Source organism: Labeo rohita, chromosome 7 (assembly GCF_022985175.1).
Source record: "Labeo rohita strain BAU-BD-2019 chromosome 7, IGBB_LRoh.1.0, whole genome shotgun sequence".
Classification (NCBI taxonomy): Eukaryota; Metazoa; Chordata; class Actinopteri; order Cypriniformes; family Cyprinidae; genus Labeo; species Labeo rohita.
This window is the reverse complement of record NC_066875.1, coordinates 45,155,159-45,180,252: the sequence shown is the minus strand read 5'-3', so window position 1 is coordinate 45,180,252 and position 25,094 is coordinate 45,155,159. Positions and strand designations below refer to the sequence as shown.

Sequence of the window (25,094 nt, the reverse complement as noted above, 5' to 3'; positions counted from 1 at the left end):
CATCTTGTAAACAGGAAATCGACAATATTATATTATCATATTCATTTATTTATTTATAACTATATATATTTTAGATACAGCAAAGCCCCAGATATGACCATCCTTATATAAGGAACCCCATTCTAAAATTTTAAATGCATTTACTTATTTTCTTAAATACTTTTAAATTCTTAATTTAATATAAATTATATATATTTATATATATATATATATATATGTCTAAAATATTGCTTGAAAATTAGGTTTTAATTAAGCCATTTATTTCTGTTTGGTGATTTTATATGTATGTATATATATATATATATATACACACACATAATCTAGTCAACTTAATTTTTAATTTTAATTTTTACACACTACATATAACATTATAGTACTGTACTGTTAAATTATTTTATTTACTTAATTTATACCACTTTTAACTTTAACCACTCTTAAACCATATCTTTTGTTTCCCTTACGCTCCTTTTCCCCCTTAGGCTCCTTTCAGTTTTATATTTTGCTTTATGAGTACCTCTAAAACCTTTAAATCTAAATTACTCGGAGTAAACATTAAACACCTTTTGTGTTTTCTGTTTTAGAGCGATTTAGACTGGTAAGTCAAGTACGCAGTATATCGTAACCGAAAGAAAGAGTAGGCCTATTTACTTAGCCTTTGATCTGATTAGTCCCTGTCGGGCTTCCGTAAGGCAGTAGCTCTGGCCTCCACGTCATCTTAAAGCTGATTGGCTGTGTTGTGACCGCGGAAGTGAGTCAGTGTTGTCTGTGTGTAGCAGGGTGGCTGGAGTGGAGCTCAACGGAATAAACATGCGTTAATTATTATATATTCTCATAATAACATTACAAAAACATCGTAAAGGCGTTTTAATATGGAGGCGCAAGATGGTGCGCGTGTCCGAAATGAAGATGTGCCTCCTCAGAACCAGGATCTGAGTTTTCTGCTGCCATCTGGTATGTAAACATGAGAGAGAGCGTCACTTGACCGGCTTTTACTGAGCTGTCAGGATTAATCAGAAGTGTCTAATCTGTGACCGTAGGTTATAAAAGGACAATAGAGACATCGATTTTTGACATTTTAGAGCGCAGTAATGCGGATCTTGTCAAGAAATGACTAGAACACAGAATGTTATACAGGTCAACACGACTAGTTACATTTTATAGGTTACAATGTGTCAGTAAGATGCATTAATTACACTCTAATAAATTCAATAAGCCATTAACAAACATTATACAATGCTTAATGATCAATAAATCACCTATCGTCTTTGTGTGAAACTATTTGCTTACAAAGTGTAATTCTTTCTTTAAAATAATACTTTCGATATTAATGCAGTGTTATTCGCGGATTTATGTACATTAAAATATTTTGGGGTCTTCATTTTCCATAACACACAATCTTTAATATTTTTATGAAAAATTAAGCACATTTTATACTTTCAATTTTAAAACAGAAATATTTATTAGTATATTAAAACATATACTCAGTATATACACTACCAGTCAAAAAGTTTTTGAACAATAAGATTTTAATGTTTTTTTTTTTTTTAAAGAATTCTCTTCTGCTCACCAAGCTTGCATTTATTTGATCCAAAATACAGCAAAAGCAGTAATATTGTGAAATGTTTTTAGTATTTAAAATAACTACTTTCTATTTGAATATATTTTCAAATGTAATTTATTCCTGTGATCAAAGCTGAATTTTTAACATCATTTCTCCAGTCTTCAGTGTCACATGATCCTTCAGAAATCATTCTAATATGCTGATTGTTATTATTATTATTATTATTATTATTATTATTATTATTATTATCAGTATTTAAAGCAGTTGAGTATATTAATAGAAAGATCCAAAGATCAGCATTTATCTGAAATATAAATCTTTTGTAACATTATACACAAATGCTTTAATCTGATGATAAAGACATGTATAATGATATAAAATATTTCTATTTCAAATAAACGCTGTATTTCTACTCATCAAAGAAACCTGAAAAAATTCTACTCAGCTATTTTCAACATAATAATAATAATAATAATAATAATTGTTTTTTGAGCAGCAAATCAGAATATTAGAATGATTTCTGAAGGATCATGTGACTGGAGTAATGATGCTAAAAATTTAGTATTGAAATCGCAGGAATAAATTATATTTTAAAAAATATTCAAATAGAAAATAGTTATTTTAAATAGTAAAAATATTTTTATATTTTTATTTTACTATTTTACTGTTTTTGCTGTACTTTGAATCAAATAAATGCAGGCTTAGTGAGCAGAAGAGACTTCTTTAAAAAACATTAAAAATTGTTCAAATACTTGACTGGTAGTGTATTTAATAAAGTGTTCATTTTATGTAAGTTTGTTGACACTATAAATCTTTTTAATGGTATTTATTAAATGTTTATTGCTAAACATTCATAGTAAAGAGAAATACAGCAATGAAAAATAAATAGATTATTATTCTTATCTATATTTTTGTTATTTTAAATTATTTCGTTTGTTACTATTTTAATTTATTGTTTTATTGTTCTATAATTCGATTTCTTAGCTAATTGGTTTTGAATATCTGCATTTTTGCACATCTGTTAAAATAAGTATTATCTACTTTATATTCATATAATATAAAAGCTTCATGACTTTTTTGACTAATTGTTTCATAATGTCTTATAATATAAGTGTTATTAATTAAAATGATTACTTATAGTGATGTAATAATAAATAAAACATGAGATTTTATATATATAGATATAGATATATATGTATGTATGTGTGTGTATATATATATATATATATATATATGTCTACTTATATTATTGAAGTTATATCTACTATATATAAATTACTGATACAGTTAACAACAACAATTATCAATTATAATGCAGTTTATTTATCATGCTTTCATAAAGTGCATATGGACTGTGCAGTGCCTAGATTGTAAAACTGTGATTCTTTGATAAGTTACAGCTTTCCTGTCTGAGTATGGCTGGTATGTGGTGTTCGTATGTGTGGGAGTGTATCTGCTCATCCAGCATCTTCGCAAGAACAGATCTACAGACAGTCGGAGCTCGCCCGTCTCCACGACCAACCAAGGTCAGAACCAACAATGACTCCTGTCTGCAAATCAGTGAATACTGAGATACTAGAAATTCTTGCGATATTAAGAGGTGTGTGTCCCGTCTGCAGATCCTGAATCTGTGGTGAGGCGTCAGGCGGCTCTGGAGGCGTCGCGTAGGAGAATGCAAGAGGAGCAGGACGCCCGAGCGGCAGAATTCAGAGAGAGGCAACAGAGGGTGAGTGTCACACAGCACATCGTCTCACGCCACGTCCATCTGGTTTGTAGCATTCATGCCGGTTCCTCTGATCTGTTTAGCTCGAGGAGGAAAAGAGAAGACAGAAAATTGAGATGTGGGACAGCATGAAGGAAGGAAAGAGTTACAAAGGGAAGTTACAAGTTGCAGATGTAAGTCTCCTGAGAATAGTGTCTCCAGGCCTCAGATGTCACGTGTTGCATTTACATGTTATTTCTCATTTCTAGAACACAGAAGAGGCCACTTCCTCCAGCTCACTGAGACCAAAGACAGACAAAAAGCCCCTTCGCAACAGTGGTACGCAAGCATTACATTTTCTTTTATGATTATACAAATGTTACCATGGAGCACAAAACCAGTCATAAGGGTGAATTTTCTGAAAGTGAGATTTATATGTTATCTTAAAGCTAAATAAATTTCCATTGATGTATGGTTTATTAGGATAGGACAATATTTGGCCCGAGATACAAAATTTGAAAATCACCTTTAAATTGTTCAAATGAAGTTCTTAGCAATGCATATTACTAATAAAAAATTAATTTTTGATATATTTACGGTAGGAACTTCTTCACATATCTTCATGGAACATGATCTTTACTTAATATCCTAATGATTTTTGGCATAAAAGAAAAATCGATCATTTTTACCCATGCCGTGTATTGTTGGCTATTGCTACAAATATACCTGTGCTGCTTAAGACTGGTGTTGTGGTCCAGGGTCACAAATGGTTAACTCTATTAAAAATTTTTTTTTTTTTTTTTTTTTGGTTGTCGTTTTTATAACTGTACGAAATTAATTAAAGAAAATACAGTACAAATAAAGAATAAAAATATAAAAAATAAACCATATTTTATCTATACTTTTAATTTCAATGTTTAACTATTTATTTTAGTAAAACTGTCATTCTGTATTGGATTTTAAATGTACCAATAATTTTCTTTTTTGAGCGCACTAACCCAGAAAATCAACCCATTTTACACTTTTAGCCCAATATTTCACAGGGGAAAATGATCCTGGTTGCTAATCTATATTGCAGTGGTATGCATTTGAGTGTTTCTTGTGTTTCTTGCCTTTTATAACTATAGAAAGTTAAATAAAGAAAATACAGTACAAATAAAATGAAATAAATGTAAAATGAGCACATTTTACACTATTTTAATGCATGTATTACTAAATGGGAAAATCTGTTAAAATGAAAATGGTCGTGATTTACTCACCCTCATGTCATTCTAAACCTGTGTTTCTAAATGATGGAAGCATTTTCTGAGGTCAATAACCCAAATAATAAACCATTTTTCAGAATAGGCCAATATTTCACAGGAGAAAATTATCCCAGTTGTTAATGGATGTTGCAGTGATATTCAGACATTAACATTTGTGTTTTAAAATTTCTTTTGATCCTTATTTCAAAATGAAATAGAAAATTGCATTTTGCATTTTATAGAATAATTCCAAATAAACAAGAAATATATTAGATATATAATAATATAAAATATATTAATACATCTCATATAAATTGTTATATTTATATAAATATGTATCATAATTTGACAATTTACTCATCCTCTTCTTGTCAATATTTTTTTTTTTTTTTTTTTTTTTTTTTTTCAAATGCAGTAATCCCAAAAATGTACTGTTTTTTCAGGATGTGCCAGTATTTCCCAGGCAAAAATTTTTTATTGGTTGTTAATTATATTATATTCAGATATATGTTTCTTGTGCTCTTTTTATGGTATTTTCTTAATGTAATTTTCGATTCCTATAGAAAATAGGTCAAATAAATTCTGAAAAATAAATCACATTTTGAAGTATGAATATCTTAGTAAGTGAAAAGCTCTATTAAAATGACAATGTCGTCATTTACACACCTGTATTTTCATTTTCAAAGGACAATGCTCCTGGATGTTAATAAGTGTTTCAGGACTCAGACACAGTCTTGTGTTATTAATGTTGCTGTTTGTGTGTGTTGTAGGATACAGTCCTCTGTCTGGAGACGGAGGAGGAACATGCTCCTGGAGACCCGGCAGGAGAGGCCCGTCCGCGGGCGGATGAGGTTAAAGGACGGTCAGACTGACCTCTGACCCTTTAACCCCCATAGGAACACATAAATATTATCTGAATGAAGCTGTCAGCACTCGTCACAGGACAATAGCAAATACTGTTATATTTAAGAGTTTTCATGCACATTTTCATTTTTTTTCTAGTTCTTTTAGGTTGTTTGGTCCTTTTTGGAGCTGCATTTGCTTTCATAATAACATTGGTGAGTCAGTAAAGATAAAAAATGGTCCATTTTGTTTGTTCTTTTAACTTATGTGAACACTTGTTTTTAAACAAGTGTTTTTCTTTACTTGCACATTATGATTAAGATGTGACTGACAGCTTCTAATGATGCCTCCTCATCAAAGGTATTAATACTCCTGGGGCAGGCTGATGATTTTCAGTAATAAACGTGTTCCTGTTTTTAGCTTTTGCACTTATGATGGCTGTGCTAAATAAACACCTAGAGACAGTAAATAGAAATGCAAAGTGCTACGTTTATATCATTTTGAAGTGTTTGTATTCTGTTGTAACAGTAGGCATTGCTGTTTCCATCGATGCAGAGGTTAATGATGTATAATAGCAGCCTACTGTATGTGGTGTGAGGTCTTTGCTGTTTTCTAAAGCATTTCTTTAGGAATGACGTGTCAAAGTCATTGTATTGTTCTCGCTTTATAGTTTCTCTGAATTAAAATGCATACTTAATGTTTGTCTGCGTCTTATTTGTCAGGAAAACAGATTTCACTGTCCCCTCTTGAGTTTGAGGACCATCAAAATAACAATACACAATTTTTAATAAGATGGAAAGAGATTTTTAAGACTTACAGAAAGTAAAAACTGTATATTCTTATTGTTAAAGAAATAAACTAATTGTTCTGAAAATAACTTGCGATTAAAAGTTACTTGCAATACAAAATCATTATCAGAAGTAAAACAACATTAAAAAAAAAAAATAATTTCAGCGAGTTGCCATAATTTCTTATTTTCATTTAGTTTAACTGATGTAGTAAAATAACTGAAATAAAATTCATAAACTATATAGGCATAAAAAACGAATAAAAATGACAAAAAACCCTGAATTACTACAACTTTAAAATGAAAGTGGAAAATGCAAAAATAAACGATTATTCAAAATATTTAAAAACTAATAGTATAAAAAAGGTAATAGTAATATTAATTATTCAAACGTACTCTTAGGTTCAGTTAATTATGATATTGTGATAAAATTCATGAATATGTCCATCTCGTGTGTTTAATATTTTATCCATATACGCTCCGACACGAAAACACCGCGGAAGAGGAAAGACTTGACTAAAATACGAGCTGTAATCTCGCGAGGACACACTTTATCCACTAGATGGCGAGATTAGAACGTGATTTGGAACATAACGGTTTTCTTCACGGTTTAATATAAATATAAAATTATAGAATTAGGATTAGGAAATCATCATTTGGCTATTAAATATGAAATATAAACATGGAATTATTATACAGAATTTTCAAAATAAAATAAACCGACCTTGACTTGATAAAACGTTTTAAATTTATTTTATGGCAGGATCTAAATATTATTATGGTGTGAAAATATTTAAATAAGCCACACCAAGTGATTGCTAGATTTTATACATATTTAAAATAAATATATTTTAGTTTATTTAATTTTGTTTATCTTATTGAGAGATTGGCAAGAGTCTGGACAATCTGGACAAAAAAAAATCTTATTTATTTATTTATTTACGAACGTAAATATGCATCAGCAACAACTTCTTATTCTAAATCTTATGTCTAGTTTTAAAGTTCTTCTATAATTATGTAAAAGAAAATAGAAAAGTGGCATCTGATTTGAAAATGTACTTTTAATACATACATAATATTACTAATTTTTTTTTAAATTAAAATCCATTGTCATTTTTTGGTTCATAAACAACAGATTTTTTTCTAAGTAAATAAACCTGGCTAGTTTCCTGATAAAAGAACAATTCACGTGAAAAAAGACGCAACGCTTTTCCCAGGCATGAAACGTCATCAGCTAACTGTACGCAGCCACTCCGCTCGGCCAATCAGCGACGAGCTACGGCGCCTCCAGCGTGTCAAAAACCCTTGACGGTTAAGCCGCGTCGCCGCAGACGCGTTTCAAGCACTCGCGCTCACTCACAATGGCGAGATAGTCGCGAGAATGAGGATGCAGTCGCGCTTCTTGAGACAGCAGACCGTTAATTTCCTCTGACTTATCACCGATTCAGGCTCGAAACGACGGAGATACGTTCACGAACCCGATCATGGATCGCGAGGAGCGGATAGTTGGCGTTTAGATGGCAGTGGCTGGTGATATACGGGGACTGGAGCGCTGCAACGTACACAGCAGCGGCAGTAGACGGTGATCAGCGGTGACCATGCTCGGACCCAAACCCAGCGTTCTGGACGGGACTGCAGCACCGGGTGGCGTTTAAAAAAAACACGAAGGCGTGAGAAAATAAAAGCCCTGAGCGATCCGGAGGTGTGAGTGAGTGTACGCTGAAATGGCAGGCAGAAGCCGCAGGTCGTGGTTCAGCGTGTTGCTGGGTCTGGTGGTCGGGTTCACACTGGCGTCCAGGCTCATCCTGCCCCGGGCCACTGAGCTCAAGAAAGCGGGTCACAAGCGGCGGGCGAGCGGCGGCACGGGCGGCTGCGGAGGTGGAGCAGGGATGATGATGATGAAGAAGGAGTACGGAGGGGCGCTGATGCCCAGCACAGAGAAGCCCGCGGTGCCCCAATCCAGCAGTTTCCTGTTCGTGGGCGTCATGACCGCGCAGAAGTACCTGAATAACCGCGCCGTGGCAGCATATAGGTAATTAAGCGAGTCCACGTACGAACAACTGCCATGGTAACCGTGAATTCAGCCCAAATACAACATAGTTACGAAGTAGTTAATGTTGCCACAGATTGATTGTAACGTTAATAGTAGCAACGATAATGTTGGTGTTTTTTTTGGCGGAGACGGTGGTTAACTTACCAAGATAAAACATGGTAAGGATGGGGAGACGTCAGGGCTGTGAAGAAGATATTTTATTTCAGGTTTTTAGACAGTAACGTTAGTATTTGTGTATAAAAAAAAAACAAATGTGTGTGTATGGGGCGGGAAAATATTCGTTCCCTGACGAGAAATCACCGCGGTAACCGTCGTTTTTTTAACGATATGTCAGTTCGTTTTTACCTCTGTAAAGTCGAAATAATTGAATATGGGATCTTTAAAAAGAATTTTGTTGTAATGTTGACAATAATTTTATGGTTATGTCGGAGAAAGTGGTAAGTTATGGTCAGGGATAGATATTTTATTTCAGCTTTTTACTCGGTAGTTAGTATTTGTGGAAACCGTAATTTCTGCCGAAATGTCATAGTTAATTTTTACTTTGTAATGTGGAAATAATTTAACACGTGATCGTCTCAAAAAATATGACATTTTTATAGTAGTAGTAACAGTAATTTTAATTTTTTGTAAATTATGGTAAGGATGAGAGAGGCCAGTGTTATGCTGAATTGTTTAATTTCAGCTATTTTTTTTTAATCAACTGTGTAAATTCCAAATAATTTTCAGGGTCATTTACTTTTCACAAAAAGTACCACACTTTTATTGTAATTGTAACAGTAATTGTATGGTGGTTTTTTTGGTGGAGACGGTGGATACCATGGTAAATTATGGTAAGGATGGCGAAAAGTCAAGGCTATGCTGGAGATATTTTATTTTAGGTTTTTAGACAGTAGTATTTGTGTAAAGAGCAATATGTGTGTGTGGGCGGGGAAATATTTGTTCGCTTATGAGAAATAACCATCGGTTAACCATCGGCTAACCATCGGTTTTTACCGATATGTCAGTTAGTTTTTTCTTCTGTAAAGTGGAATGATTGAACGCGGGATCTTCTTTAAAAAAAACATTTTGGGAAAAAAACTGTTTTATTGTAGTAGTAACAGTAATTTTGTGGTATTTTGGCAAAGACAGTTGTTACTGCGGTAAATTATGGTACGGATGGAGAGAAGTCAGGGATGGATATTTTATTTCACCTTTTTAGTCAGTAGTATTTGTGTGTGTGTGTGTGTGTGTGTGTACTTGTTTTTGCTACAGGATAGTAAAACCTGAAATTTTTTACATTGTGGGGACTGGCCTGCAGTCCCCACAATGTTAAAAAATTATTAAAAATAGTAAATGATATTTATCTGAAAATGTAACAATTGCAAACATGTTTTCTGTAAGGGTTGGGTTTAGGGTTAGGGTTGGGTTAGGGGATAGACAACATCGTTTGGTCAGTATAAAAACTATAGAAGTCTATGGAAAGTCCCCACAATTCACAAAACAAACGTGTGTGTGTGTGTGTGTGTGCGTGTGTGTAGGTGAATATTCGTAATTCAGCGCATCCACATATGAGAAATTGCAATGTTAACCGTAATTTCTGCGAAATGTTATAGTTAATTTTTACTTCTGTGAGGTGGAAATAATTGAACAAATGATCTCATTAAATATACTACACTTTTATTGTAGTAGTAACATTAACGGTAATTTTATGGTGTTTTAGTGGAGACAGTGGATACCATGGTCAATTATGGTAAGGATGAGAGAGGCCAGTGTTATGAGGAATTATTTTATTTCAGCAGTCAAAATAATTTTCATCTTTTTCAAAAAAATATTTTGACAAAAAAACAAAAAAAAACAAACACACACACTTATTGTAGTTGCAACAGTAATTGTATGTTTTTTGGCAGAGACAGTAGATACCATGGTAAATTATGGTACAGGTGGAGAGGGGTTATGCTGAATCAGTTTATTTCAGCAAAATTAAGCAAAGTCATGTACGCACCATTGTTTCCTTAGAAGTGGCATAGTTGCAAAATTTTACTTCTGAACGCCGTAATAATTTAATACAGGATCTTTCTCAAAAGCCGTCACATTTGATGACACATTTGCCAAATACAGTTTTACTTAGGATTGAAAGAGAGAACAGGGTTATGCTGAATCATTTTCAATCAGCTTTATTTCCTCTTTTGGGGTTTAAAAATGAAGAATCACCTCGATTGGCATAGTTTCTGCAAAGATGTTATAGTTACTACATGGTGTTAGTTTTGTAAAAGAATAATGATTGACTATAGAATCTTCTTCAAATAATTTAAGAACCCTTGTAAATCTCTCAGTTTTTTAATGGGACTTTTGGCTTATGTCATTTTTACTACATTATTATTATTATTGTTATTATTATGGGAGTAGTGTTTGTGTAGTACTTTGGCAGAGACTGTGGTGGTTCAGGGCTCCACAATAAGGAGGGGCCGATGGCCCGGGGCCAGCATGAAAGACGCTCGGGACAGTTGACGAATTTGTCACTGGCCCGATCGGGCCAGTGCTGCGCCGTCACGAAAGTTTTATCATTTGCATGTGTTTTTAGGCCTTGTTCGTTTAAAATTTCAAGCGATCACAGACAGACACGTCTCTGACAGACAAATAACCTACAAAAGTATGTCAGATTACCTGTCTTGACGAGTAACTTTGTAGCTTTAACAATGATTAATCTGTATTTAATTTCTACAGTAGAGTAACGTTACAGATGCACCGATCGACAACATATTTCAATCAATTTCTTTTCCGTGCTTGCACACAAACTGTATGCAGTCTTTTTCCAAAGTGTCGTATGTGTGGAAATATTATGAACTCTTTAAGCATGCGTTAACAGAGGCCAGAGACGCTGAAGACGAACGCAAAAAGGAAAAAATACTGTTGCAGGCAGAGCAAGATCACGGTTCACAATGAGCGAAATATTGGAAATATTATCCTAAATATTGAAATGGGGGTTTATATGAATGGATCAGTGAGGGGAACTGACTGTTAAGAAATGTTTACATGGCATTTTCTTTTCATTTGCCTCTGTATAATGCATTTCAACTAGCGTTCATAAGCACAGCACTGCTTTGTTTACATTGGTAACCAAGAAAACATAATATCGCTGTTAAAGCATCCCCTAAAGTATCTTTTCATTTTTAATTAACTAATAATAAACTAATTTTTGAACAAACAAATAATGTTTGGAATTTATATTTGTAAGGCTAGTATTTTTTGCTGTGGTATCAAAATTGGAAACAAGTATTGTACAATTTAATTGGTATGTAAAAATTTGGTGTCATTATGGATGGGCGATAAGGGCTTAAAAATTTATCACGATATATCATGATATCTGCCTCATTCTGTGATTTGAAGCCACGACTGATCGCAAAAGGTTATTTAAAACACTCGACTATGTTATGAAGTTAATTTAGAGAAAAAGCATGTCAATAAATGATATCTTTGTTGGACAACAGGTTTGTAAACAGGCTCATATGCATGCAAGACTGTATCGCACACGTGCTACTGTAGACTTTATCATTATAATTGCGGGAAGACTAATGCTTATCGTAGGGAAACTTTTTACCGGTATATCGCAAACGATAAGATATTGCCCATCCCTAGGTGTCATATAAAGCTTATTTATTAAAATATAAGATAACATGGGGGAAAAATATTGGTAACAGCAACTGTTTTGTTTTTTTTGTGTCAGGACCAGTGAAAATTTTGACCAGGCAAGTAAAAATTTGAACCACTGGCCCAACCGGGCCAGTACAAAAAATTCTTAGCGTTGAGCCCTGTGGTTACTATGGTAATTTGTATAAGGATGGAGAGAACAGAGATGTGCTGAAGCAAGCATTTATGTCATACGTTTAATCAGCAGTAATTCCTCACCGGAGAGGTTTTTCAGGGTGAATTGCCTGGGTTGGCCTTGGTGGAAAAGCCAGAGCATCATGGGAGTATTTACGATGGCTGAATCTCTTGTTGCTGTATTTCCTACAGTTAAGTGCTTATAGTGCTGCACAGGAGCGATTTAAAGATGTTCACAAACGATTACAAAACCGCATTACTTCTGGTCTGTAGTCTCCAATATTTAATATCATTATTTGATTTGCATTTGTGAGCAAGATGCATTTATTTCATGCAAGAAAAAGAACAAGGTTGTCTTTCAAACCGGATCTTGGCTGTTTCTCCTGTTTTGAGTGCCGAATGTCAGACTGACACCATGTCTGCACTGCAGAAGTGTGTGAAAGGTTCTCACTGGTATCTTTGGGTTCCCCTTTAGTTGCAGAGAACAGGAAGTATGGTTTTGTTAAAATTAGATGCTGGCAAGGAGAGTGGATATTATCTGGAGGAAAACAGTGCAGTCTTTTCCACGAGCTGACATGCGGGACAAAGTGTATTTCAGAGGCTCGTGCTCGGTTGTCTGCAGCGTTAAATCATGTGCATCTCCTGAAGCCCTGCTGAATTGATTCAGTTGCTGTTAGCGTCCTCCTACAGGGTCATGGCAGAATGAATCTTTTGGCATTTTATCCTTCTGTTGAGTGCTGCATTTAGTTTATTGGTTGTCTTTTTCACATGTTTAGAGTGAATCAGCTCGGGACTTTGTTTTCAAACCATGTGAATCATCCTAATGCTACTCCTTGCTTAATCTTCTCATCTGATAATAACTTACAGCACTATTTCTAATGCCACAATAACAGCAATAGCACTTAATCAAGTTTTTTTTGTTTTTTTTTTTTTTTTTTACCCCCCCCCATCAAAGCTGATACTTGCAGTACATAATTTTGGATTTTTTTCCTAGGATTTCTGTATTTTCTGACCTGAAGTATTATCAAATCATGCAGTGATGTGTGGCACTGTGTTCATTTACACATGAGCAGCTCATGATTGGGTGGTTTTGAGTGCCCCAGAGCTGCTCATAGTAAAAACTGTTCTGTGCAACCACTGTGAGATTGGGTCGAGTTTGATTAAGTCTGGTAACGTGAATTTGCATTAACATCTTCAGAGATATGCAATGAGAATTGTTTATAAATCTGTCGTCACTAAAACAGATCCTTTAAAATCTCTTTTAAAAGCCCTATTTTAATGTTTGTAAGCAAGTAAATCAAGTCAGCAATAAATATTAGTATCGTAATTTTACATTTATTATTATTGTTGTTGTTGTGCGTTTTTTATTATTTAATTTTTTTTTTGTTATTCTTTATTTATTCATTTTTTTTGTATTTCTTTTATTTTAATTTATATTATTGCAACAGTAATATTTATTTATTTTTTAAGTTGTATAATTTATAATAAAATAAAAAATAATAAAATTAATTTGGATAACAATAATATTATTATTATTATTATTATTATTATTATTATTATTAGGGTTGTTGTTTAGTCATATGTGACTCTGGACCACAAAACCTGTCTTAAGTAGCCCGGGTATATTTTTAGCAATGGCCAACAATACATTGTATGGGTCAAAATTTATAAATTTTATACATTTTTCTTTGCCAAAAATCATTAGGATATTAAGTAAAAATCATGTTCCGTAGAAATCATGTTCCATAAAAATATTTTGTAAATTTCCTACCTTAAATATATCAAAACATAATTTTTGATTAGTAATATGCATTGCTAAGAACTTAATTTAAACATATTTAAAGGGCGATTTTCCTTAATATTTAGATTTTTTTGGCACCCTTCAGATTTTCAAATAGTTGTATCTTGATCAAATATTGTTATATCCCAACAAACCATACATCAGTGGAAAGCTTATTTATTCAGTATAATGCTCGGCCAAACATTGTACCCTTATGACTGATTTTGAGAGTCACATATTCAGTGAAAAAAAAAAAAAAAAAAAAAGATTTTCCTTCACATGCCTGATAATACATTTTAATGATGGTGACAGAATTTGTAAGCAAAATTGCTGAAATAAAACTCCTGTGTTATACAATTTTTAATATAATTACTTTTAGCATTAAAAAGCAGATTTTGGCATTGATAAGAGGGGTAACTGTTTATTATTTATTTATTTATATAAATAATAGTACCTTGAAGACTCTTTCAAGAAGTATTTGAAATACCTAGAGTACTGAAAAATAGAGAGAACTCTCTTGTTTGGGTACTATATAAAACATTTTGGGGTAAAATATCTATAATATAACTATGTTGTGACATATTCTTAACATGATGATCATTGTATATTGTTTGATCACTGATTGAGAACTGTTTAGTAAAGCATCTCTTTTGTGTTATGGTGCCTCTCACACATTTCTTCTTTTTCTTTTTTGCGTCATGTAGGACCTGGGCTAAGACCATCCCGGGCAAAGTGGAGTTTTTCTCCAGCGAGGGTTCAGACACGTCGATCCCGATCCCCATCGTGGCTCTGCAGAACGTGGACGACTCGTACCCTCCTCAGAAGAAGTCCTTTATGATGCTCAAGTACATGCATGACCACTACCTGGACCAGTTCGAGTGGTTCATGCGAGCCGACGACGACGTCTACATCAAAAGCGAGAAGCTGGAGAGCTTCCTAAGGAGTCTCAACAGCAGCGAGGCTATCTTTCTCGGCCAGACGGGCATGGGCGCCCGCGACGAACTGGGCAAGCTGGCCTTGGAACCGGGCGAGAACTTTTGCATGGGCGGCCCTGGCGTGATCATGAGCCGCGAGGTGCTGCGCAGGATGGTGCCCCACATCCGCCAGTGCCTGCAGGAGATGTACACCACCCACGAGGACGTGGAGGTGGGCCGCTGCGTGCGCCGATTCGCCGGCGTCCAATGCGTCTGGTCCTATGAGGTAAGAACGTGCAATACACCTGGATACGCTTGTGTAATTACAGGGCCACGGCAATCATGTGACCAAGCAGGGTACCGTTTGTATAATTATTAGTGTCCTATATTCCCAGCAGCTCTGGCTTGAGGTTTCTAATGGGTATTGTTTGAAAATCAGCCTCTTCATTGAACTCTCTGAGCTGCAATTTTCGGGTACTGGAAATTATAGGTTGGAGCAAATCAGAAAAGGCCTGCGTTCTTTTTACCATCAAAACTCCCAGGTGGCTTTGATCCTTCAAAGGATTTCGCTGATACCTGACCAGGTATTACAGAGAGAGAGCCGGACAATAGTGGAATGCTATCAAACGGGAGCACAGCCCGTTTCTGCTGTCCAGGGATGGTTGGTCTAGATCAGCTGTTTTATAAAGGCTGTTATGGGGTGACTCATAGGAAATGAAGTTTTGGACGGTGACTTTTTGAAAGGGTGACCTCTGACCTTGGAGAGATGAGATGAGTCATCGTCTCTTCAGTGGATAGAGTTCATAATGTGCTATGACGGCCGCTTCCTCCCCTTTTCTTTTGGTAAAAAGTAGTCATTTGCATCCAGGTGAATCTCATGCAGAGAGGTTGCACAGAGAACATATTTGTTATATTTCACACAAAAACTAAACATTTTCTTTATTTTGCATTAAGAAAATGCAAACCTAGTTTAAGACTGTCGTGGTTTTTTGCATCCGTTTCATGACAGGGCTCTACAGTGCGACCATTTCAGTAGCATTTGTGCCTGAAAACTACTGCGTGCGACTATGACACGATCAGCATATTTGTGTTTGCGCTGAGTGGAGCTTCGGTTTCTACGTGTTTTTGCAATGTTGAGTAATGTATCACAGACATATCTCACGAATGCTTCATAAACAAAGTGTAGAGAGAGTGTAAATAAGAGATTCGTTGTGCAGTGTAGAAAGCTGCGTTGATTATAATGGAACTTTGTGAGATTGCAATAAACTAAGATGTGTGACAGCTTTTAATTTTTTTTTTTTTTTTTTTTTTTTTTTTTTAAGGGAGTTTGTAAATGTGATATTGATTTAATACAACAGTTCAATCAACAAGAAGTCAATATTAAGTGACTTACACTGTCTGACTATAACACTACTGCCTGGTTTTGCTCTATTTCGTCATCGGAAAAAGTTTCTATCAAAGTCACAGCTGAGCCACTTCGCATTTCCATTTAGTTTACAAATGAATGTGCGTTTATAAACGAATCTAGTGAGTCAGTGATTCAATTTCCCATATATTCAAAGTGTTATATTTAAAACATTCATCTCAACATGAATTCATGAATTTATTTGCACTCATGCCACCTCTGAGCCTCATTAAACATCTGAAAATATACCTACAAGCCACTTTTGTGCTCTTCTGTGCACCTCTGTAGAACAAATTAATTTTGTTAATGCTGATGTCACTTGATTGGTAACTTATTCTTCTTATTCTATGTGTTCTTGTTCTGTTGTTTTAATTAGAAACTTTAAAAAGCTTATAAAATGTAATTTTTCGAAATGTGACATAAAAGATGGCATACTTATAATAAAGTTAGAAAAATACCATTACAAAGGTAAAAACAAAATTCTTCTGTAAATCACTTTAAGGAGTCAAATATCATCATGTAATGGAAAGGCTATTTTTTGATCAGATTTGTTTGATTATTGATTAGAACAGGGGTCACCAGACCTGGTCCTGGAGGGCCGGTGTCCCTGCAGAGTTTAGCTCCAACCCTAATCAAACACACCTGAACCAGCTAATCAAGGTCTTACTAGGTATACTTGAAACTTCCAGGCAGGTGTGTTGAGGAAAGTTGGAGGTAAACTCTGCAGGAGACCGGCCCTCTTTGTTCCCGCAGACGTTTTCCTCTTGTTTTTTAATTCGCCATTGCTCGGCTGACGTCCTGTGCGCTCTCTCCTCCCCGTCATGAGTAGACATGCCCCTTACTGCTGATTGGCTACAAGTTTGTTTTGTTAATTGGCCCGACTCAGTTTTCTAAAGCGTTTTTGAAAAAAATACATACCCCACCTTTAATGTTAACAAATATAATCTTATTACAGTAAAAACAAATGTGTATATATTTTTTTTTTTTCTTACATTGACAAAATACCAATTCCCATTACCCCAAAAATATCTCATTCTTATGATTGTCATTGAAAAAATCCTAAAATATACTTTATATTAGTCTGATTTAAATTAAGTATTTCAGCCAGAGTATTGCGGTATTGAAAATGTATTGAGAATGACTGTTGCAAATAAAGCAAAATATTTGAAATAATATTTTCAAATAATATTTGCAATGCAAAATATCATGGTCCTAAGAATAGCCTTCGTCATGCAAAAATATTATTTGATTTTGCATTGAAAGTGACCCGGGCATGTTCCTCCATCTACATTTTCAGGTGTTTACTATGGAAAAGGGAAAGGAAACTGATATTTAGTGTGGCTCTTTAATGTTTTATCTGGATTTCCTTCTTTTTTTTCTTTCAAATAGGCTTTGGATCAGTCAGATGACATGAAGCCGCTCTTTCCCATTTTCTGCTAGTAAAGCACTTTGCATTTTTCTCTAACATCCCGAATAAGTCTTTGCGTATCGTTTAGTCTACCGAAACCATCCGTCAAGTTGAGATTACCTTTTTTCCATCCGCTCCCGATGAAGGAGCGATCCGTCAGCGTAAATGTGACATCGCTTTTCACAAATTTGCAAAGTGGAAAAATTAAAGGGTTGGAAAGTTATCAGAGGTGCTCCATGAATCTTTTTCGGCTTGTGGAATGGGGCGGAATTGGAACCTCTGAGTCCTAACGAGTCTCCCCTGTGACTGGGGCCGCTGGGATTTTAATGCGCATTTGATGTGTGCTTTAATTACAGCCGTGCAGGATTAGTTAGAGACGGCACAGCTGGGCAACCTGCTATTAATGTCGAAGCGTTCTGCCTCTGGTTCTTTATGGAAATGGCCTGGACCTACTGCACTGCAAGTCTCGACGGGCTCCGTGAGAGCTTCAGCCTCGTAAAGTGACCTCAAAGACCTCACGGCTCAAAATGGCAGCCGGTTACTCCCTTAAATACTGATATTAAGCGTCTTTGTCTGTTTGGAGCTCCTCAGATGTGTATCTGTCTGTGCTGCCGCTCAACTTCTGTTTGTTTATGGCCAGAGCGCAAACAGTCTCATCTGACCTCCGCTTTGGGCTCGCAGCTACTTGAGATGATTCCTGGCGCAATTTAAGTAGCCAGTAACAAAACAGACTCGTTTTCTCTAGCATCTAATTTGTTGCATTTGCTAAGCCACTTTTGACTGTACAGTTACTCAAATGATTCCTCGATTGACCGAGGGACTCGAGCCATATCCAGAGGCTAGGATATCACTGAGATGTGTGGGTGTTTTGCACGGACAGACACTCTTCTATCTAATGTTTTACACTTCACCAGTGATATCAAACCTCAGCCCGGAGCTTGTCACCTGTGTCGTATTAAAGCTGTCGATCTGGGATGTGTCTCGCAGCTGCTCTGGTATCTCTAACATGCCGACCTTGTGCTGCCCTCATCGCTGCCTTCCACATGTTAGTGTCTAAACATAACCGTTCTGTCTTTGCCATTCCTGCTGATGTGTGTATTTGATGGGCAGTATCTCTGTGATGGATATATAAAATTACTTAATTGATGATATACACTACCATTCAAAAGTTTGGGATCTGTAAGATTTTTAATGTGTTTGAAAGAAGATTCTTGGCCCCGCCAAAGCTTCATTCATTTGTTAAAAATACAGTAAAATCAGTATTATTATTATTGTTATATTTTTTGTTGTTGTTAATAATAATAATAACTATAATGTGTATTCAAAATTAAAATGATTTAAAATTTTATTATATATTATTATAGTAATAATATAGTTTTTTTTTTTGTTTGTTTAATTAAAAATAAAAAAATTAAAAATCATGAAGAATTGGAACATTTTAAAATATAAATTCTACAATTTATAAATATCATTTTTTATAAACTAAAAAATTCTTAATAAATGACAAATAATATAACATTTAAATTTGAAAAATCACGAAGAATTAAAACATTTAAAAATATAAATTCTACAATTTATAAATTAAGTTATAAAATAAAAAATAAATAAATAACAGATAAATAATATAACTGATTAATAGATAGATGATCGGTCCGTTACTTCACTGTTTTCTTTTATTTTAAAATTATAGTTGAACATTAGAACATGTAAAAATCTGAATTATGCACGATATAAAAAAAATAAAATAAATGTATATAAAATCTAAGTTATTTGGTGCTAATAACATTAATAATAATAATTAAAAAAACATTTTTGTTTTCAATAATTTTTATTTTTTAAATTTTTATAACATTTCTTATTATCAATGTTAAAAAAATAGTTGTGCTGCCTTTTGGTGGAAACGGTGAAGAAAAGGTTTTAAGAGCAGCATTTATTTACTTTTGTAACATTATAAATGTATTTACTGTCCCTGTTGAACCAGCTGTAGTGTAGTTTTGCGGTTGTGATACATATTAAAGTTTGCATCTTTGTGCTTTTTAGTAAAACACAGTTGTTGTGTAACACTCTCTCCTTTAAAATCCCTTCTCTGAACCACGTTATTAAATGTAGACACTGAATGCAGAAGTGAAGGCGTCTTGTTCGGCAGAGCAGTTTGGTTAATCTTTACACCAATTATGTTGTCACAGATGTTCTGTCTGAACGACGTGTGGGACTTCAACTCGCAAATTACAACCGAAAGAAGAACTGTCTTAGATATTCCAAACAAATGTGCCAATTAGGAGCGTCGTGAAGTGGTAGTTTGTTCCATTGAAAATGCCGAACAGCCCTCGAGGAAGAACAATGCAAGACGCTCCTCGCTTGTCGCGACGTACGCGCATTGTCTCCCGTCATGTGACTCGGAGCGATCGCTCGCATTCTGAGTAATATTGACAAGCCGTTCCTTAGCCATTATTTAGTTGTCAGCCCATCTGTTTGCTCAGAAAACAGCCGTAAATGGCGACACAAAGAATGGAAGCTGAAAGCCAATATTGGCCTCCACATTTTTTCCATCTGCGCCCCTGATTTATGACTCTGTTGTCACTAAACTGTCAGTGCATTTATTTGGTCAGTCCGTTGTCTTGTTGGAATAGATAGACCATCTCAGAGTCTTGCACAATAAGGCCAGGGACATTTTTATTGATTAAGTAAATTGCAAAAAACAAAACAAATGAATACTTTTATTCAGCGAGGATGCATTAAATTGATCAAAAGTGACACTAAAGACATCTTTCTGTTCATTTTCCACAAAAGTCACGTTTTCAACATTGATGATAATCAGAAATGTGTTTTGAGCAGCAAATCAGCATATTAGAATGATTTCTGAAGGATCACTAAAGACTGAAGTAATGATGCTGAAAATTCAGCTTTACATCTCAGGAATAAATTTAATTTTACAATACATTTACATAGAAGCCAGCTATTTTAAATTGTAATAATATTTCACAATTTTACAGGTGTACCATATTTTTGGTCAAATAAATGCAGACTTGGTGAGCAGAAGAGATGTGGATGTGTTTTTTAGATCTTTTCTCCTTCACATTGAGCTCCTTCTGTAACGGATACGTCTCGTCTGGCGTGCAGCCAGGCCCTCGAGTTATTTTGACATCTGTCTTCACGTTGGCATTGTGCCGTGACTTTATCTGCTTCCGGTTCCCGTATAATGATGATTGCATCTATCTGCGAGTTTTCAATTACAGGCGCTCTCACGTATGATTCAGCTCCCTGTGCAAATTCAGCAGAAATGAAACTTGTCTTTTCAAGCACATATTTCCACGCATGTGTTGTCAGTGTGACCACAGATCTGTGTCATAAAGGTCATAAACCCTTGAGTTGCTGTTTGGCTATTGGTTAATGTTATCTAATGTCAATTTGATCAACATTGCATTTTGCTTACGTTTTGGAGCAGTGAATTGTTCTGAAGCAAGTATTAAGACCAGGAACCTTTTAGCAACAAGTAGAGTCAGTTTTGTTTTCATTTTTCCTTTTGTTTGTTTGAAATGTTGGTTCCTGTGATTGGTGAAAAGCACTTTTTGCGCCAATTTATCACTGATACTCAAAATATTGAGTTGTGTTTTAAACACTGTCATATGGCTGAAGTATTTTGATGTTTTGTTCATTTTCTCTGCCACTTAAACCACTTCATGATCCAGACCTCTGTTTTCTCACCTTCTTCTATGTGTCACATAGTGTCTCAATAAGACTTGAGTTTCTTTTTCTGCTCAGACATCCACAGGAAGTCAGCCTCCCACACACATATTCTGTTCTTCGAGCTCTAACAAACAAACGCCTGTAGTCGCGTCTATTTCTTGCCGCTCGGCGAAGCCCGGAATTATACTGCCATGCAGTCCTGTATTTTGTGGCCATTTTCATGGAATCTTTTTTGGAGATCTATGCAAGATGGGTCATTATTGCGCTCAGTTATAGTGTTTTGAGGATTGGCAGCGGTGCGTGGATATGTGAAGCTTTTGTCAAAAGCGCAAATAGTTTGTACCGGAACTTCACCCGCAATGTTTGTCCGCCATAATAAAACAATTCTTGGATTATTGTGCATTTTCATGCATCGCTGTGGCGTTATAACAATGGATGGAATTTTGTTTTCCGTAATATCAAATCTGTTCCAAAATATAATTGCTGGTACACCGGATTGTAAGACATTATAGATGTGCTTTGTTCAATTCTAAGGCAACATGGGAGCTTTAATGGATTAGACTATCCCAGAATGCACTGCAATACTCTTGGAAAAACTAAAGTGATACTTTAAGTCAGCAAAGTCATATTAAATTGATCAAAAGTGACAGGAAGACATTTATGTTACAAATGATTTCTATTTCAAATAAATGCTGTTCTTTTGAACCTTCCATTCATCAAAGAATCCTGAAACAATATATCATGGTTTCTGCTTTCAGCAGCAAATCAGCATATTGGAATGATTTAGCAAGGATCATGTGACACTGAAGACTGGAGTAATGTTGCTGAAAATTCAGCTTTGCGTCACAGAAATAAATTACATTTTAAAATATATTCACATGGAAAAGAGAAAATTACTGTTTTTACTGTATTTTGAATTAAATACAGCCTTGGAGAGGATTAGAGACTACTTCCAAAAACATTAAATCTTACCAACTGCAAACTGTTGAATCATAGTGTATAGTAGTTTTGTTTTACAGAGTCTTAAATGAATTAAAAATGATCAATTACCCAACATTTATGTATGCCATGTATTGCCATGTATGCATGTATTGAAATCCATGTGAAGCTGCTCCAAATCGGCCATTTATTTCAATTTAGATGGCAGTAGACACTGGGTTCTTACAGGGTTTGAAAAAGTATGCAATTTGATTGAAGTATTTTCTAGGTCTGGAAAAATATGGAAAAAGAAAGCAGAGTATGGAAAAATAGTGAGGTTTCATGGCAGCTGGTTAGTGATTCTTCAATGATTGTCAAATACGACTGAATGAATTCAAGGTGCCCTTTTTTTTTAGACTTTTATGTGTGCACAGGAAATCATTAACCTTAGCATGTAGGACGATGCACACTGATCCACCAACTGTGCTATCAGCCCATTTCGCGTTCTGTTTCTTGCTCACCACAAACTATGCGTTAAAAAGACCTAAGGCCTTGAAATATGGCATACTGCCCTAATAGATCTTTAGTTCATCTGCATCCAGGCTCTTGTTTTATCCATAGTAAGATGGCAGTGATGCACAAAGGAAATGGGTAATATTAAACTAGAAATTGTAGTGCATAAGCATGCAAAAAATTCCAATGCACATGTAGTTTCTCGAGGGCACAAAAAAGTTTCTTGTGTGCATGTAAAAGTCTATTAATTTTTTCTATTTTAGGGGATCTGTATGTTGTCACTTTGAGAAAATCAATGAAAAAGCCCTGAGAAGGTAAAAATACTTAAAGATGACTGTACTGCATACCAAATATAAAGCTGAAAATAATGCTCTGTGAACCAGTTATGTTAAATATGGTCAAATTTACTGAGAGGTTTGGAAATTTGAGTCTGGAAAAGTATGGATATTTTAAAATGGAAAATGTGTAGGAACCCTGTAGAAAGCTAGATACAGTTTGAAACGCTTGATTGTTCATGTTTGGGTTGAGGCCCAGTTGACCTCGACAGCACCCAGAATAAGTGCTCAATCATATTACACGTTCTCAATGATATGATGCTGTGAGCTTGATTCGATTTAGCCTGTTAAAGTTACAATATTAACTCTTCATAGCTTTGCTCACTTGTTTCCATCAGTTTTGATTTCTTGTTTGGCTCTGTTAGAGCATCAAATGGATTCACTGTTGGTCTTTTTTTTTTTCCAAATCGTGATCTTTATTATTTACCCTTTAATTAGGCTTCACCAATTCAGATGCAATCTTTCCCCAGACATGCGTTCGTGCTGTCTCCAGCTTTCTTCGCACATTTTTAATTTGTCTGTCTAACGAGGAGCAGCTAAACGTGACGTGTAGATCTCCACGTTCAGAATTGAAAGATCAAGGTGTCTCTGTCTCCCTGCTTCACAACTTATTCAAATTCTTCGCAGCAGACTGCCGTGTATGTGGCAAACCTTGTGTATTTTCAGACATCCTGTGGCCGCTGGACTCATGTATGTGTTATTCTGTTGCTCCTCGGCGCTCCCGAGCAGGATGCTAAAATTATAGCTGCAATGAGCAAATAAATGTTTACTAGCTTCATTTAAAAATACATGCAAACAGAGGTTAAAGGGTTTTGCTGGAGCATGAAAGCCAGCGAGCTTGAAACGCTCCTTCTGTGGAGTAACAGCCGTAAATATCTCTCCAGCTGTTTGCGTACAGATACGATTGCACAAGTCATTGGCCATTGTGTAGTGCGCTTTATCACTCACATTGCTTACTGTTTCAGTCTTATTCATAAACACAAAGAGTTTCCAAGTCTGTGTTGCCCTTTCAAAGGACAAACTCCACATTGTTTGGCGATACTTTGGTCTGTTGAGTCATATTGCACTCGTGGTTTGCTTATAGTGTTAAAGACTTTAATAATTTTTTTTTTTTTTTTTTTTTGTCTACAGTTTAGTTGAGTTTCAGTTCTTATTCAGATTTAGATTTCATCCATCATAACATGTGGATTAGACTGGATTACCAACCTCTTCCTAATTGGTTATTTTTGAGAGTGTCAAAAAAAAAGTTAGATTCATTAAAGGAGATAATTTTAGTCAGATGATGTTTGTTTTGAATAGTTTTTGTTGATATACTAGCATGCATTTTAGTTTACTTTTTAATCTCAAACGCTCGTCTTGCCTTTCTCTCCCTGAACTCTGTGTATTCTGACTCAAGACAGTTTGGGTAAGTCAAAAAACTCCTTAAAAAATGTTCAATTTCGTCATTCAGTTCTTTATCATTTCATTGCAAAACCGAATGAAGGAGTTTTTCTACAAGCTCAGCAGCTTTCCACTTTCTGCGTCTCTCTTTGTTCATCGCTTGTACAGTATAGATCCATCACTCATTGCAAATGCTACTCTCTCCCATGTTGTTATCTTTTCAACGCACGTTTTTCGTTTGGAACAGCTTTTGTCGATTACAGTAATTCCTTAGAAGATTGATGGATCAATTTAAAATTCATTATCAAATCCTTTTACCACCTTAATACACACGGCAAAGAATGTCTTGTTTGTCTTTGTGTTTGATCTTTCATCAAAACGTAATAACTGGCTCCGCTTTTGAAATTACATTACTTAAATGACTTTACTGATTAAAAATACAGTAAAAACTAATATTGTGGAATATTGTTGCAATTTCAAAGAACTCATTTCTATTTGAATATCTTTTAAAATATTATTTATTTCTGTGATGTAAAGCATGTGTCACATGACTCTTTAGAAATCAGTTAATACATTTGTGGAAACAGTGATGCATTCTTTCCAGGATTCTATAAATGGAAAGTTCAAAAGAACAGCATTTATGAGAAATAGAAAATTGGTATAATAGAAAGAATGGTTGTGTAACAATTCAAAGAGAGCAATATTTGCTAAAATTATTTATTGAATCATTGTATATCTATTGACAATCATACATTTTGCTTTG

General features: G+C 34.9%; 3 protein-coding genes across 4 annotated transcripts in view; all 3 read left to right on the top strand.

Moving 5' to 3' along the window:
* The window catches only part of snrpa1 (small nuclear ribonucleoprotein polypeptide A'), a 199,101-nt gene that overhangs the window by 5,758 nt on the left and 168,249 nt on the right, over positions 1–25,094 (top strand). The window lies entirely within an intron of this gene.
* Positions 734–6,051, top strand: selenos (selenoprotein S). Of its 2 annotated transcripts, none has more exons than XM_051113603.1 (6): positions 734–951; positions 2,962–3,087; positions 3,181–3,287; positions 3,368–3,457; positions 3,533–3,602; positions 5,278–6,051. In XM_051113603.1, the coding sequence occupies exons 1-6, from the start codon at positions 870–872 to the stop codon at positions 5,355–5,357; spliced, it is 555 nt and encodes a 184-aa protein (XP_050969560.1). In that variant the 5' UTR covers positions 734–869; the 3' UTR covers positions 5,358–6,051. The 2 variants fall into 2 exon arrangements, with proteins under 2 accessions (XP_050969560.1, XP_050969558.1); XM_051113601.1 differs by having other exon boundaries at positions 735–951; positions 2,956–3,087.
* Positions 7,453–25,094, top strand: part of chsy1 (chondroitin sulfate synthase 1) — an 84,696-nt gene continuing 67,054 nt past the window's right edge. The window contains exons 1-2 of the mRNA XM_051113599.1: positions 7,453–8,169; positions 14,476–14,971. Coding sequence (XP_050969556.1) covers positions 7,862–8,169; positions 14,476–14,971 — 804 coding nt within the window. The 5' untranslated portion in view covers positions 7,453–7,861. The remainder of the gene's footprint in view (positions 8,170–14,475; positions 14,972–25,094) is intronic.